Genomic DNA, 13,022 nt, shown 5'->3' with positions numbered 1-13,022 from the left:
ATTTTTCTCTGGTATATTTAGTAGTATTTATACCTTAGAAATGGTGCTATAAGGAGCATTTCCCGGAGCGACACAGGTCGAACCCAGAAAAACATTTATTATTACCATTCCTTTTCTGTACTGCATTCTACTTTTTATTATTCATTTAACTATAAATTTCTTATCACATCGATCAAAACCATAAACCCCATGCATTTCAAGTAACCCCTTTCTTTTTTAAATGAGATTTTTTCACCTTTCTATAGATGTCTCTTTCCAGCTATTCTCTCAAGGGGTCAACTACTGCACTGCAATCGTTCAGTGGCTACTTTCCTATTGGTAAGGGTAGAAGAGACTCTCTAGCTATGGTAAGCAGCTCTCCTAGAAGGACACTCCAAAATCAAACCATTGTTCTCCAGTCTTGGATAGTGCCATAGCCTCTGTGCCATGGTCTTCCACTGTCCTGGGGTAGAGTTCTCTTGTTTGAGGGTGCACTCAGGCACACTATTCTATCTGTTTCCTGACTGAGCTATTCTTCCCTAATGGAGTCCTTGGCTTACAGCATCCTGCTTTTCCAACTAGGGTTGTAACTTAGCTGGTAATAATACTACGGCTATTCAGATAAACTAGTCTTCCTCCTTTGCCCAATATTCTTGAACATTAAAAACCAGAGGAATTACAGATGAGGGAGAAATTATATATAAAACGAGCCTCTTCGGTCCTTTCTAAGCTATAAAAATAGCACTACCAAGGAACATGTTTAAAACATGATGAGAACTGCCTCAATAATAGCCCTACTATCATCACTACCTGATCTTAAATGAACTGCTCATAAGTTTTGTAACTGTTGCTTTCCCATCAACCCATGCCGACTGACTTAAGGGCCCTGACCTTATCTGCTGCCCATCAAAAGTTTCACTTGAAAATGGGGAACTAAACTATATAATCTTCGTACTGACAAATAGATTCAAGTCCGGGATGACTTAAAGGGAGATATTTCTTCATCACACTGTTAAAAAGAAAGAAAAAAAAATATTTGTAAAGGTATGATGGTACGAAAACTGTATATACGCAGCAAACACAATTTGACCTATATCTATAGTGTACTTTTCTGTACTAAACCATTGAGCAGTAACCTCTACGTGGAGTCAGACATACAGATTTTTTTCACAGCTCCCTTGAATTCTAGGCAATTTCAGCTTAGGTCTTCATTTCAACACGTTTCACAAGGACCTAATGAGTCTTTCCATTTGTTGTCCCCCCTACCAAACTCTTTCCAGTCTAATTCTTCTTTCCTTCTTTTGTCATATGTCTGATTCAAGCTCTTGACTTTTAAGAAATCAAAAGATAATGGTCATGTGTGTGTGGGGGGGGGGGGGGGGAGGAGGGGGTAGTGCAGACAAGGGGAAGTGTGGTGAAGCACAACTGAAAATAATATGGACGACATATATATTATAAAAATTGAGGTGATTAGGAAATTGGATAAGTCAATGAAGTGGTTCAAATGGAATTAAGCGGTGAATAACTCATATAATGGCTCAGAAAGCAAGGTAGAGAAGGGACATGTTATTGAAGAGAACTGTAACATAACTCGTTCATTTGAATCACATAATTTATCAAAATGATATTCTAATTATAAAATAAATTTTTGAATATACTTACCCGGTGAATATATAATAGCTGCTACTCAGCGGCTCGACAGAAAACATACTCAAAAAACTCGCGAGCGATCGCTATGAAGGTTGCGGGTGTGCCCACCAGCGCCAACTACCGGCCAGATATCACTCTTGCATGTAAACAAACCCTTCAATTCTTCTCGTCCCGCTGCGTCTCTATTGGGGAGGAAGGGAGGGCCTTTAATTTATATATTCACCGGGTAAGTATATTCAAAAATTTATTTTATAATTAAAATATCATTTTTAAATATTTAACTTAGCCAGTGAATATATAATAGCTGATTCACACCCAAGGCGGTGGGTAGAGACCAGAGTTAATTAAGTTTACAGCGTATAAGCTAAGAGTTTTTTTTTGACAGTTATCAATATAACAAAACCAAAATATATAGGTACCTGGTAAGGAAGCTGACTTAGACGATTACTCTGCCTTGTAAGTCTGTCTTCCTCACGGAGCCCAGCGATCCTCTTAGGATGCTGAAAGATTCCCAGGAGCTGAAGTATCAAGGGCTGCAACCCATACAACAGGACCTCATCAAACCCCTAATCTGGGCGCTCTCAAGAAATGACTTTGACCACCCGCCAAATCAACCAGGATGCGAAAGGCTTCTTAGCCTTCCGTACAACCCAAAAAACAATATTAAAAACATTTCAAGAGAAAGATTAAAAGGATATTGGAATTAGGGAAGTGTAGTGGTAGAACCCTCACCCACTACTGCACTCGCTGCAACGAATGGACCCAGTGTGTAGCAGTCCTCGTAAAGAGTCTGGACATCTTTTAAGTAAAATGACGCGAACACCGACTTGCTTCTCCAAAAAGTCGCGTCCATAATACTTTGCAGAGATTTATTTTGCTTGAAGGCCACGGAGTGCTATATCTCTAACTTCGTGCGTCTTAACCTTAAGCAAACATCGGTCTTTCTCATTCAAGTGAGAATGAGCTTCTCGTATTAAAAAAATCTGATAAAATATGACAAAACATTCTTTGACATAGGCAATGAAGGTTTCTTAACTGAGCACCATAATGCCTCAGATTTACCTCGTAATGACTTAGTACAAGCTAAATAGAACTTAAGAGCTCTAACAGGACATAATACTCTTTCCAGTTTGTTGCCTACGATCTCTGATAAGCAAGGAATATCTAAAGATTTAGGCCAAGGACGAGAAGGCAGTTCATTTTTGGCCAGGAAACCAAGTTGAAGTGAACAAGTGGCTTTTTTCTGTAGAAAAGCCGATGTTCTTACTGAAGGCATGAAGTTCACTGACCCTTTTAGCCGAAGCCAAGCACACTAGGAAAAGTGTCTTGAGGGTGAGATCCTTCAGGGAGGCTGAATGTAATGGCTCAAACCTGTCTGACATGAAGAACCTTAGGACCACGTCTAAGTTCCATCCAGGAGTTGCCAAACGACGTTCCTTAGAGGTCTCGAAAGACTTAAGGAGATCTTGGAGATCTTTATTGTTGGAAAGATCTAAGCCTCTATGTCGAAAGACCGAAGCCAACATCCTCCTGTAGCCCTTAATCGTGGGAGCTGAAAGGGAGCAAACCTTTCCCAGATGTAAAAGAAAATCTGCGATTTGGGCTACAGAGGCACTGGACGAGGACACAGATGCTGAATTGCACCAGTCTCGAAAGACTTCCCACTTCGACTGGTATACTCTAATGGTAGAAGCTCTCCTAGCTCTTGCAATCGCACTGGCTGCGTCCTTCGAAAAGCTTCGAGCTCTTGAGAGTCTTTCGATAGTCTGAAGGAAGTCAGGCGAAGAGCGGGGAGGCTTTGATGGACATTCTTTACGTGGGGCTGACGTAACAGATCTACCGTTAGAGGAAGACTTCTTGGAAAGTCTACCAGCCATTGAAGTACCTCGGTGAACCACTCTCTCGCGGGCCAGAGGGTAGCAACCAACGTCAACCTTGTCCCTTCGTGAGAGGCGAACTTCTGCAGTACCTTGTTGACTATCTTGAATGGTGGGAATGCATATAAGTCCAGAAAAGACCAATCCAGTAGAAACGCGTCTATGTAGATTGCTTCTGTATCTAGGACTGGAGAGCAATAGATTGGTAACCTTTTGGTCAACGAGGAGGCAAAGAGGTCTATGGTGGGTTGACCCCAAGTAGCCCAAAGATTCTTGCCCACGTCCTTGTGGAGGGACCATTCCGTGGGTATCACCTGACCCCTCCGACTGAGACAGTCTGCCAAGACGTTCAAGTCCCCCTGGATGAATCTCGTCAACAGGGAGATGCCTCGAATTCTTGACCATAAGAGAAGGTCCCTTGCGATCTCGAGCAGCGTGAAGGAGTGTGTGCCTCCTTGCTTGGAGATGTATGCCAAAGTTGTGGTGTTGTCTGAGTTGACCTCTACCACTTAGTTTCGAAGAAGCTTTCTAATATCATCAAGGCCAAGTGGACTGCTAATAGCTCCTTGCCGTTGATGTGCATGCTCTTCTGCCTTGAGGTCCACAGACCCGAGCATTCCCGACCGTCCAGGGTCGCACCCCAACCCAAATCCGACGCGTCTGAGGACAACACGTGGTTTGGGTTCTTGACTGCTAGGGATAGTCCCTCTCTCAGACTGATATTGCTGTCCCACCATTTCAGGCATGCCTTTACTGGTTCGGAGACTGAGAATGATACCGTCTCTAATGTCTTGTCCTAGTTCCAGTGAGAGGCTAGATGGAACCGGAGAGGCAGAAGGTGTAGTCTCCCTAGTGAGACAAACTGCTCCAGGGATGAGAGAGTCCCTACGAGATTGTTCCAACTCCTGACTGAATAAACGTTTTCTTTTCAGCATTAGTTGGACTTCGAGCAGGGCTTGACAGCGAATCTCCATCCCCAAATATAGAATAATCTGGGATGGGATCAGTTGGGACTTTTAGGTTGACCAAAAGTCCCAACTCCCTGGCCAGACTCAACGTCCAATGTAGATCCTGCAGACAGCGAAGACTGGACGATGCTCTGAGAAGCCAGTCGTCCAAGTACAGGGAGGCTCGGATCCCCGATAGATGGAGGGATTTTGCCACATTCCTCATGAGCCTCGTAAACACGAGAGGCGCAGGACTGAGGCCAAAGCACAGGTCTCGAAACTGGTACCCCACATTCCTGTAAACAAACCTCAGAAACGGTTGGGAATCCGGGTGTATAGGAATGTGGAAGTATGCCTCCTGAAGGTCGAGAGAGACCATCCAGTCGCCTTCCATAAATGCTGTCAAGACAGCCTGGTAGACTTCATCGTGAAGTTTGTCTTGACAATGAACACATTGAGCGCACTTGCCTCTTACGTACTCCTGCAGTGAACATGGCTGCCAGATCATTGGAGCCATCCCTGAGGGACTTGTTCCTGCAGAGAACGTGGCTGTCAGATCATTGGAGCCATCCCTGAAAGCCTTGTTTATGCATGACATAATTGTACAGCAAAACTTCAAACGCTCGAAAATAACTCTGAAGTCGACCTGTAAAATCTTGGAGCGTCTCATGGCCAGGCGCCAGGGAGAGTCTATGAGGTTTGAGAAGTCTATCTGGGCAGAGGCAGGAACTCCCAAGCCGAGAACTTCTCTCGTGTCATATCAGACTCTCGCTCTATAAGCCAGCTTAAAAGTAGGGAAAGCAAAGGCTGTCTCCCCCAAACTCCTCCTGGTGATTAACCAGTCGCCTAGCAAACGTAAAGCTCTCTTAGAAGAGCGAGAGAGCACTAGCTTATAAAACAACGGCTTCGAAGTAGCTAGGCCTAGTGTAAACTCTGACGTTTAGGCGAACGAGGAGCAGCAGTTACAAAAAGATCCGGACAAAGATCCTTAAAAATCAGTATGATTTATTTAAAGTCCATAGAGGGCTAAGCAGCTTTAGGCTCCTCTCCGTCTGACAGAGTCCTCAAGGGAATATCAGTAGGAGGGGGAACAGCAACTTCCTCATATGAAGGAACCTTGTCCGACAATAGCCGAGTCTCAAGCAAGGGAGAGACCTACCGTGGTGGCAATGCTTTACAAGCAGAGTCCACACGCACTGGTGCATTAGTAGCGGACCAGGACGCAACGTCATGTAACTGCTTGACAGTCTGTGAACTGTCAACAACAACAGGTGCGTGAGGACGCACAGCGTCCACTCGAGACTGCTTTGACCGCCTAGTCTGAGCAGTCAAAACAACTCTAGAATGCGGAGGTTGACGCTCAGCGTCAAAACAAGTCAACTCCGATTGTTGGCGAACGTCCTGAACGACTAAACACTAGTTCATTCAAAACTACGTTTTCAATCTCTCACCGTACAGTGCCTTGGGACGAGAATAAAAACTAAAAACGTTTTATCCTTTCTCCCCGTACAGAGACTAGGGACGAGAGTAACTCGAGAACAACGTTACTCGCTTGGGACGAGATAAAGATCGGAACGTGCTCTCTCCTCTCTCTCTCTCTTGATTACGCACCGAAGAGAAGAGCCCACTTACCTTTCGTCAATAAACAGGTTATTTGACCAAAGGAAAAAAACTGAAAGGTTTTTCAATTAAAAAGTGCCTTTAAAATAGTCTTTAAAACATTTAAGCTTTGAAAGAAAAAAGAACAAAACGTCAGAATCGATTTACTCTTTCTGCAAAGTGAAACCGTGATACTCTCTCTCTCTATCGTAACGATAGAGCGCAAACTGCGTAGCATACATAAACTAAACGTTAGTTCATCTTTGAAACAGTACGAAGACTATTCAAAGAAAAAAACTATCATAAAATATTTACTAAAAATATTTCATTTAATAAGTTTTAAATCATTAGCTCTGTAAAAGTTATTTACGATTGAAAAGGGCTCAACGTTGTTTAACTTCGGTTTCCAAGTTAGGACCGCCTACTCTCAGGAAAGGTCGCATATAAACAAATCATTAAAATTTATTTTGATGTTTATTATAAATGGAAAGCTAATCGAAGAGGCCTAATAAAGGCGGTTGAGATATAAAATATATAGAGGAAAATCTATAATTAATTTATAACGTGATAAGATAATTGCTAAAAGCCTAAAACACACTTCCGTCTAAGGGAAGGGTCGGCCATTTAAAAGTCAAAGAAAGTCCATACTCTCTCTCTTGTCATCAAAAATTAAATCTATCCAAAAACGAGTTCAAGATTTAAGATGAAGATAAAACACCTGCACTGCGAAAGCTCAAACCAAAATGAAGTACTTCACCAAATATGTTGAGAAAACTCAAGGTTCTACAGCGAGTATTGATACGTCTTGTCGTAAACGTCGACAGAGAAGAATTGAAGGGTTTGTTTACATGCAAGAGTGGTATCTGGCCGGTAGTTGACGCTGGTGGGCACACCCGCAACCTTCATAGCGATCGCTCGCGAGTTTTTTGAGTATGTTTTCTGTCGAGCCGCTGAGTAGCAGCTATTATATATTCACCGGCTAAGTTAAATATTTAAAAATACCGTTTGAAAAGACATAAGGATGAAATACCTTTTCCACGTACAGTACTAGAAGATTTTATATGAAGGAGTTACCGTACTTCCAAATGCTGTACCTTTTCCTTGGAGCTTCTCTTCAGATAAACCTTTCTGTGATCCGCCTCGTACACTTCCCCGTTGTTGATCCACTCGCCTCGCATCTGACCAGTGGCGACGAAGCGCGACGTCCCCAGAGCCTGGCGTATGGCGTCGTACATTTTCGATGTCATGGCAATAGCTCCTGAAATTGTCATGGAGATTATCAACACATAATACAGTACAGTAATCAATAAAATCCAATGTATTAAATACAGTAATATATCTAAACATGTACTAGAGCAATGTATAAGCATAATGAATATCAACAACATCAGAGTAAACATTTTTTTTAAACAAAATTGATTTTCTAATAGAAAATTTTCATTTTACAATTACATTAGCTTATTTTTATGTGCAATTCCATTTCAGACGCGTTCCCCTCGGTATCTGCACGACATCGATGCCTCCAGTAGCAGTACTGTAAAAGGCATTTTCTACAGAACCTCACATTGAATGGCTAGAACTCGATAGTATTTATACAAGGTTTTAAATCAATTTGTCTAACCTAAATTGAAAATGAAAAATTTAAAAATTTATATTTTCCTAATTATACAAACCTGAGTTCTTTACTCACAGGAGAAGGATAACATCGAAGCTGGGATACGGCAGTTAAAACTTTTAACCCTTTTATCCCCAAAGGACGTACTGGTACGTTTCAATTAACTCATCCCTTTACCCCCATGGACGTACTGGTACGCTCTTGCAAAAAACTGCTATTTTTTTTTTTTTTTGCATATTTCTGATAATTTTTCGAGAAACTTCAGGCATTTTCCCAGAGAATGAGACCAACGTGACCTCTCTATGATGAAAATTAAGGCTGTTAGAGGAATTTATAAAAAATATACTGCAAAATGTGCTTGAAAAAAAAAAATAACCCCTGGGGGTTAAGGGTTAGAAAGTTCCACATAGCCTGGGGGGTAAAAGGGTTAACGAGGTATAAACACCCGGAAGGTAGCTACCCTGAAAGGTTGTCTCCCCTTTAGCAAACTGTGACCTCAATTAGCTGTGGAAGGTAGTTACCCTGAAAGGTTGTCTCCCCTTTAGCAAACTGTGACCTCAACTAGCTGCGGAAGGTAGTTACCCTGAAAGGTTGTCTCCCCTTTAGCAAACTGTGACCTCAACAAGCTGCGGAAGGTAGTTACCCTGAAAGGTTGTCTCCCCTTTAGCAAACTGTGACCTCAACTAGCTGCGGAATGTAGTTACCCTGAAAGGTTGTCTCCCCTTTAGCAAACTGTGACCTCAACAAGCTGCGGAAGGTAGTTACCCTGAAAGGTTGTCTCCCCTTTAGCAAACTGTGCAAACTGTGACCTCAATTAGCTGCGGAAGGTAGTTACCCTGAAAGGTTGTCTCCCCTTTAGCAAACTGTGACCTCAACAAGCTGCGGAAGGTAGTTACCCTGAAAGGTTGTCTCCCCTTTAGCAAACTGTGACCTCAACAAGCTGCGGAATGTAGTTACCCTGAAAGGTTGTCTCCCCTTTAGCAAACTGTGACCTCAACAAGCTGCGGAAGGTAATTACCCTGAAAAGTTGTCTCCCCTTTAGCAAACTGTAACCTCAATTAGATTGCAGCCGGCAGAAGAGGCGGGGGCTTTCCCACCACTACCCAGTATCGACCGCCTACTGCTAACATCTATTTGTACGTTTTTAACTGCCAAGTTCATTATTAAAAAACGAAGGTTAGTGATTGCCTTGGAAAAACTACAGGTTTCCACCAGTCCTCTTTATCAAAATCATTCAAATCTCCTTAAAATACATCATTTAATAGTCTCTTGTTTTCTCCATGTCATTGTACTATTGTATAGTTTTACCATAAATTGTCATCGACGCAGAGGCACATGTATATAGAAGGTCCAAACTTACAAATATTTGGTGAAACAAACAAACACAAATCTAACTGAAAATAAGAAAGATAAGATAGAGAAATACCGTAATAAAAAAATATATCCTTTAATAGGATAAAGAAAAAACATTTATAATAACCTGATATCTATTTCATATGAAACCTACTTACACTGCCGTATTCTAAGTTAGACATAATACATACAGGTGGCCGCTATCGTACATACACCCCAGGCCAAAATGTAACAAAAACCAACTTAAAAACAGCTTCTTGGTACAAATTAAGTTCAAGGGGTGTATGTACGATAGCAGCCTCCTGTATTATCATGCCTTAGTTGGAATACGGCAGTGTAAAGGGGGTGGCATGGGACGTTAACTCCCCCCGCCACCACCCAGTTAGCTAAGTAGGTAAGGACACGGCTTGTAGGTTAGATTAGGGGGGAAAGTTTAAGTAAGTTGATGTCCATTTTTAACGAACGCGTGAGGAAATGGCCACTGATGTACAAAGGCTCAAGTTCAAGTTTAGGACCTTCTGTATGTTGCAATCTCGCTTTCTAACCCGGTCTAATCCACAATATCTTTGCCTGTTTAGGTATTGCGCTTCTGTATCCCACTTACCTAACCTAATCTAGGACGGATGGAAGTACTTTCTGAGAGTGATTCGCGGAATCTCCGTAAAGCGTAAAAAGTATTATCACAAATGAATAACTTACTCGACCAGAAGTTCATGTTACTTCCAATAAGAGCTAGTTATAAATACTAAGGTACAGCTTAATTCCTAGGTCATAGTTAATATTAATAGCAAATATCTACACCGAACTAGCTTAGAGTAGCCTACGCTAGTCTCGGCCTTCACCTAATTATAGCTATTAAATAAAATTATACTGTATATCTACAGGAAATTGTTTCGTAAAACATGTATAATATATATTCATTACTTATAAATATCTATATTTAATTTAAAAGTCTCAGTTCAATTTAAAAACACGTTTTGTCTGTAGGACGGGCCTCCAATACCATGCGAGAAATCGTGTTTCAATATCGGTTAATATCTCAATATATAATTAAGCTTTCAAGCTTTTAATTAATATAATGACACCTATAACATTGAATAACGCTTTAGCTTCATCTGTTTTAATTTGACATACTTACAGAACGAAGTTAAATGAAGATAAACATGATAGAGTTCCTAAACAGACAGACATGGCTGCCACTGTGGATTACCACTGGATTATCGTACATGAACATTATAATTGTCGTTTTTTAACCAAAATCATCGTACACACTTTCAACATAATTATTAAGGAATTACATGATTGAATTATTCCAAAATATTTTAGTATAAATGTTTAATTAAACACATACACACATATGTATAAACCTAATGTATGTATCATAGATCAAACCGGACCTAAAAGAATCGCACATGTATGATAATTATCGTACAACCGACAACCCTGCGGTCTTGTTTACAAGACGTCTTCTTCTACTTCTTGGGGCGACAATTGAGAATCCGGGTCTATGGAATTTTCAAAATTATCCTCAATTTTACCTAAAAAAGCAATAATCGTACACAGTAACTCTGTGTGGAAACGTATTTAGCAAAGTTATAAGATTATCCATAACATTTTCTACGATTTGTGTGAAAATCTATCAGATTATTGGCTAAAACTGGTTCCAAATTTATCATAAAAAGCAATCCTCGTACACAATAATACTACGTGGAGACGTATTTATCCCTGATATATGATTATCCATACCATTTTTTACGATTTGTGTTAAAGTCTATCAGATTATTGTCTAAAATTGCTACTAATAGTACGGTCCATCAAGCATTTGAATATTTAAACGATTGCTTGTTTGATAGAAAATGATGTGTAAAAAAATTGGAAACTCTCATTCATTATATGAATAATTGAACAGAGGGGGTACCCCAGGGGAGTTTATTAGGCCCGGTTTTATTGTGTATCTATGTTATTAGTCTATCAGAAGTACTAGAGGAACATGCAGTGAAGTTTAAACTATTTGCAGACGATATACAGTTTTGATGAAAAGGTGGACAAGCTGACAAAGGTTATAGAATTAAATAAGTTAACATTTCAAACACTGATGGACCCAAACATGAGAAAATGACACATGCTGACAAAGGAAAAAAATCTATTAGTATTAAATTTGTAGATTATATACAATTTTACTGAAAGGGTGGACAAGCTGATAAAGATTATGGAAGCAATTAAGTTAACACGTCAAACACTGATGGACCCCAAAGTATAGAAAATTATATATACTGATAAATTCAAGGGAAAAAATCTACTCGTAATTAGATAAACTAGAATCACTAAAAGGGAATATGATGTTGAACATGTGCTAAAGATTAAACCAGTTCTCAAGACGAGGTCAACATCAAATGGAATTGCTGGTGAAAAGGTCAGCGAGGAAGAAGTAAACCAAGTCCAAACTATGGTGGCCAACACAGAGATGATAAAAATGGGAAAATTAAACCCTAGAATAATGATTATGCAATGCATACGATGATGAAGATGAAGTGGTAAATTCTTTTATTTCAAAGTGTTACCTGGGCCAGATTTTAATTATAGAAGAGAATATAAGTCTGGTATTCAAGAAAAGTGTTGCAGGTGCCACATAATCACCTATCACTCACAAAGGTAAGGACATTTTAGAAAAAAAAAAGAGATTGCAAGTTCAAGACTAATGACAAATAGAATATATAAACTGCACTAAGTTGAACAAACCTGATGATTATATATTGAATTTAAGAAATTGCAAAGCTTATGATTTGGAATTGAAGAAATTGGTATAAAATACGGACCTTGGGACACTATGAAAATATTTAATCTGTTATAAAAACAATTCATATTGAATGATAAATGATAAATATCTCGTTCAAGAAGAAACTGAAGACTTTCTTGTTCTCTTAAGTGTTACAATAATGTGGATTCGACAATAAACACCAGTTTTGTAGTGTGATATGCAAAGTACCTAAGATTGTATACAATAAACTGATTTTATAGGTCCTATAGAGAGTAGAGTTCCTCTACACGATGGGAACAGAAAATCAGTCAGAGTAAATTAAGTAAACTTTCTTATTACAAGAATTGACTACTGCAACTCCATTTACCACAAGCTGTCCAAAGTGCAACTTGAAAAATTAAAAAAACATAATAAACAGGGGAGTAAGACTGATAAAAGGTGTCCCACCCCGAGAAAGGATCACCTTTATACTAATTGATTTACACTAGCTGCTTTTTAAAGCCAGAATGGAGTTTTAAATATGTACGATAACTCATCAAGTTATAAGAACCGGACGTACAAAATATCTAAGAGAATTGGAACATATCGTAAAGCCTATAAATCGTGTTGACACGAGAATAGTTACAGATGGTTTCAAATGATTAGAACTTAGATATATGTCTACTTTAGGCTCTAGATCCTTTTAAATATACGGCCACGAGATTATATAATAAGCTTCCACTAGACATTCGAAAGACGGAAGACATTAAGGCTTTCAAGAGGAAATTAAGAAGTCTTTCTTGTTCTCGAAGTCAGTCGATAGTGTAAATTTGGCAATAAACGAGCTATGGGAGATGAAATACATACGATAAATGATACTGTGTGATCAATGTTGTTACAGTTATGTATCATTGTAATAATGTACTGTAATTTCAAGTGTTACATGTACTGCGCAACATTGCATCATATTGCATGAATAAAACGTTATGCTTTGTGTATAAGTGAAATGATTTATTTTGATATTAGGATTCAAGCATTTATTAATCACCTCAAAGATAGGATTTAATTCTTTATAGTTAGTGTACTGGAGTAGGATTTAAGTCTTTTGGGAGCGATGCTCTTTTGTTGTTTGGCAATGTTTTGGTTTTGTCCGATTGTTTATAACGCTCCACAGTCCACACACACACTTGGGAGTTGCCTGTCGTAGAGCAATGTTGTCACAAGATTTATTAAAGTTGTATTTTAAGAATACAACTTGGTCAAAA

General features: G+C 39.6%; 1 protein-coding gene across 4 annotated transcripts in view; it reads right to left on the bottom strand.

The window, feature by feature from the left end:
* Positions 1-10,247, bottom strand: part of LOC137618730 (uncharacterized) — a 43,259-nt gene extending 33,012 nt beyond the window's left edge. For 2 of the 4 annotated variants that reach the window (XR_011039827.1, XR_011039828.1), the window contains exons 1-3: positions 10,159-10,247; positions 7,505-7,586; positions 7,147-7,310 (exon numbers count right to left, since the gene is read on the bottom strand). Coding sequence is in view for 1 of the 4 variants with exons in the window: in XM_068348899.1 (XP_068205000.1) it covers positions 7,147-7,310; positions 10,159-10,211 (217 nt within the window). In the remaining 3 variants the exon portion in view is untranslated. Of the gene's footprint in view, positions 1-865; positions 989-7,146; positions 7,311-7,504; positions 7,587-10,158 lie in introns of those variants that run through there. The other 2 variants (XR_011039829.1, XM_068348899.1) reach the window with 2 other exon arrangements.
* Between the last annotated feature and the right edge of the window lie 2,775 nt (positions 10,248-13,022).

The sequence above is a fragment of the Palaemon carinicauda genome, chromosome 25 (assembly GCF_036898095.1).
Source record: "Palaemon carinicauda isolate YSFRI2023 chromosome 25, ASM3689809v2, whole genome shotgun sequence".
Taxonomy (NCBI): Eukaryota; Metazoa; Arthropoda; class Malacostraca; order Decapoda; family Palaemonidae; genus Palaemon; species Palaemon carinicauda.
The sequence above is the reverse complement of the archived record's forward strand: the minus strand, read 5'-3'. Positions and strand labels throughout refer to the sequence as shown.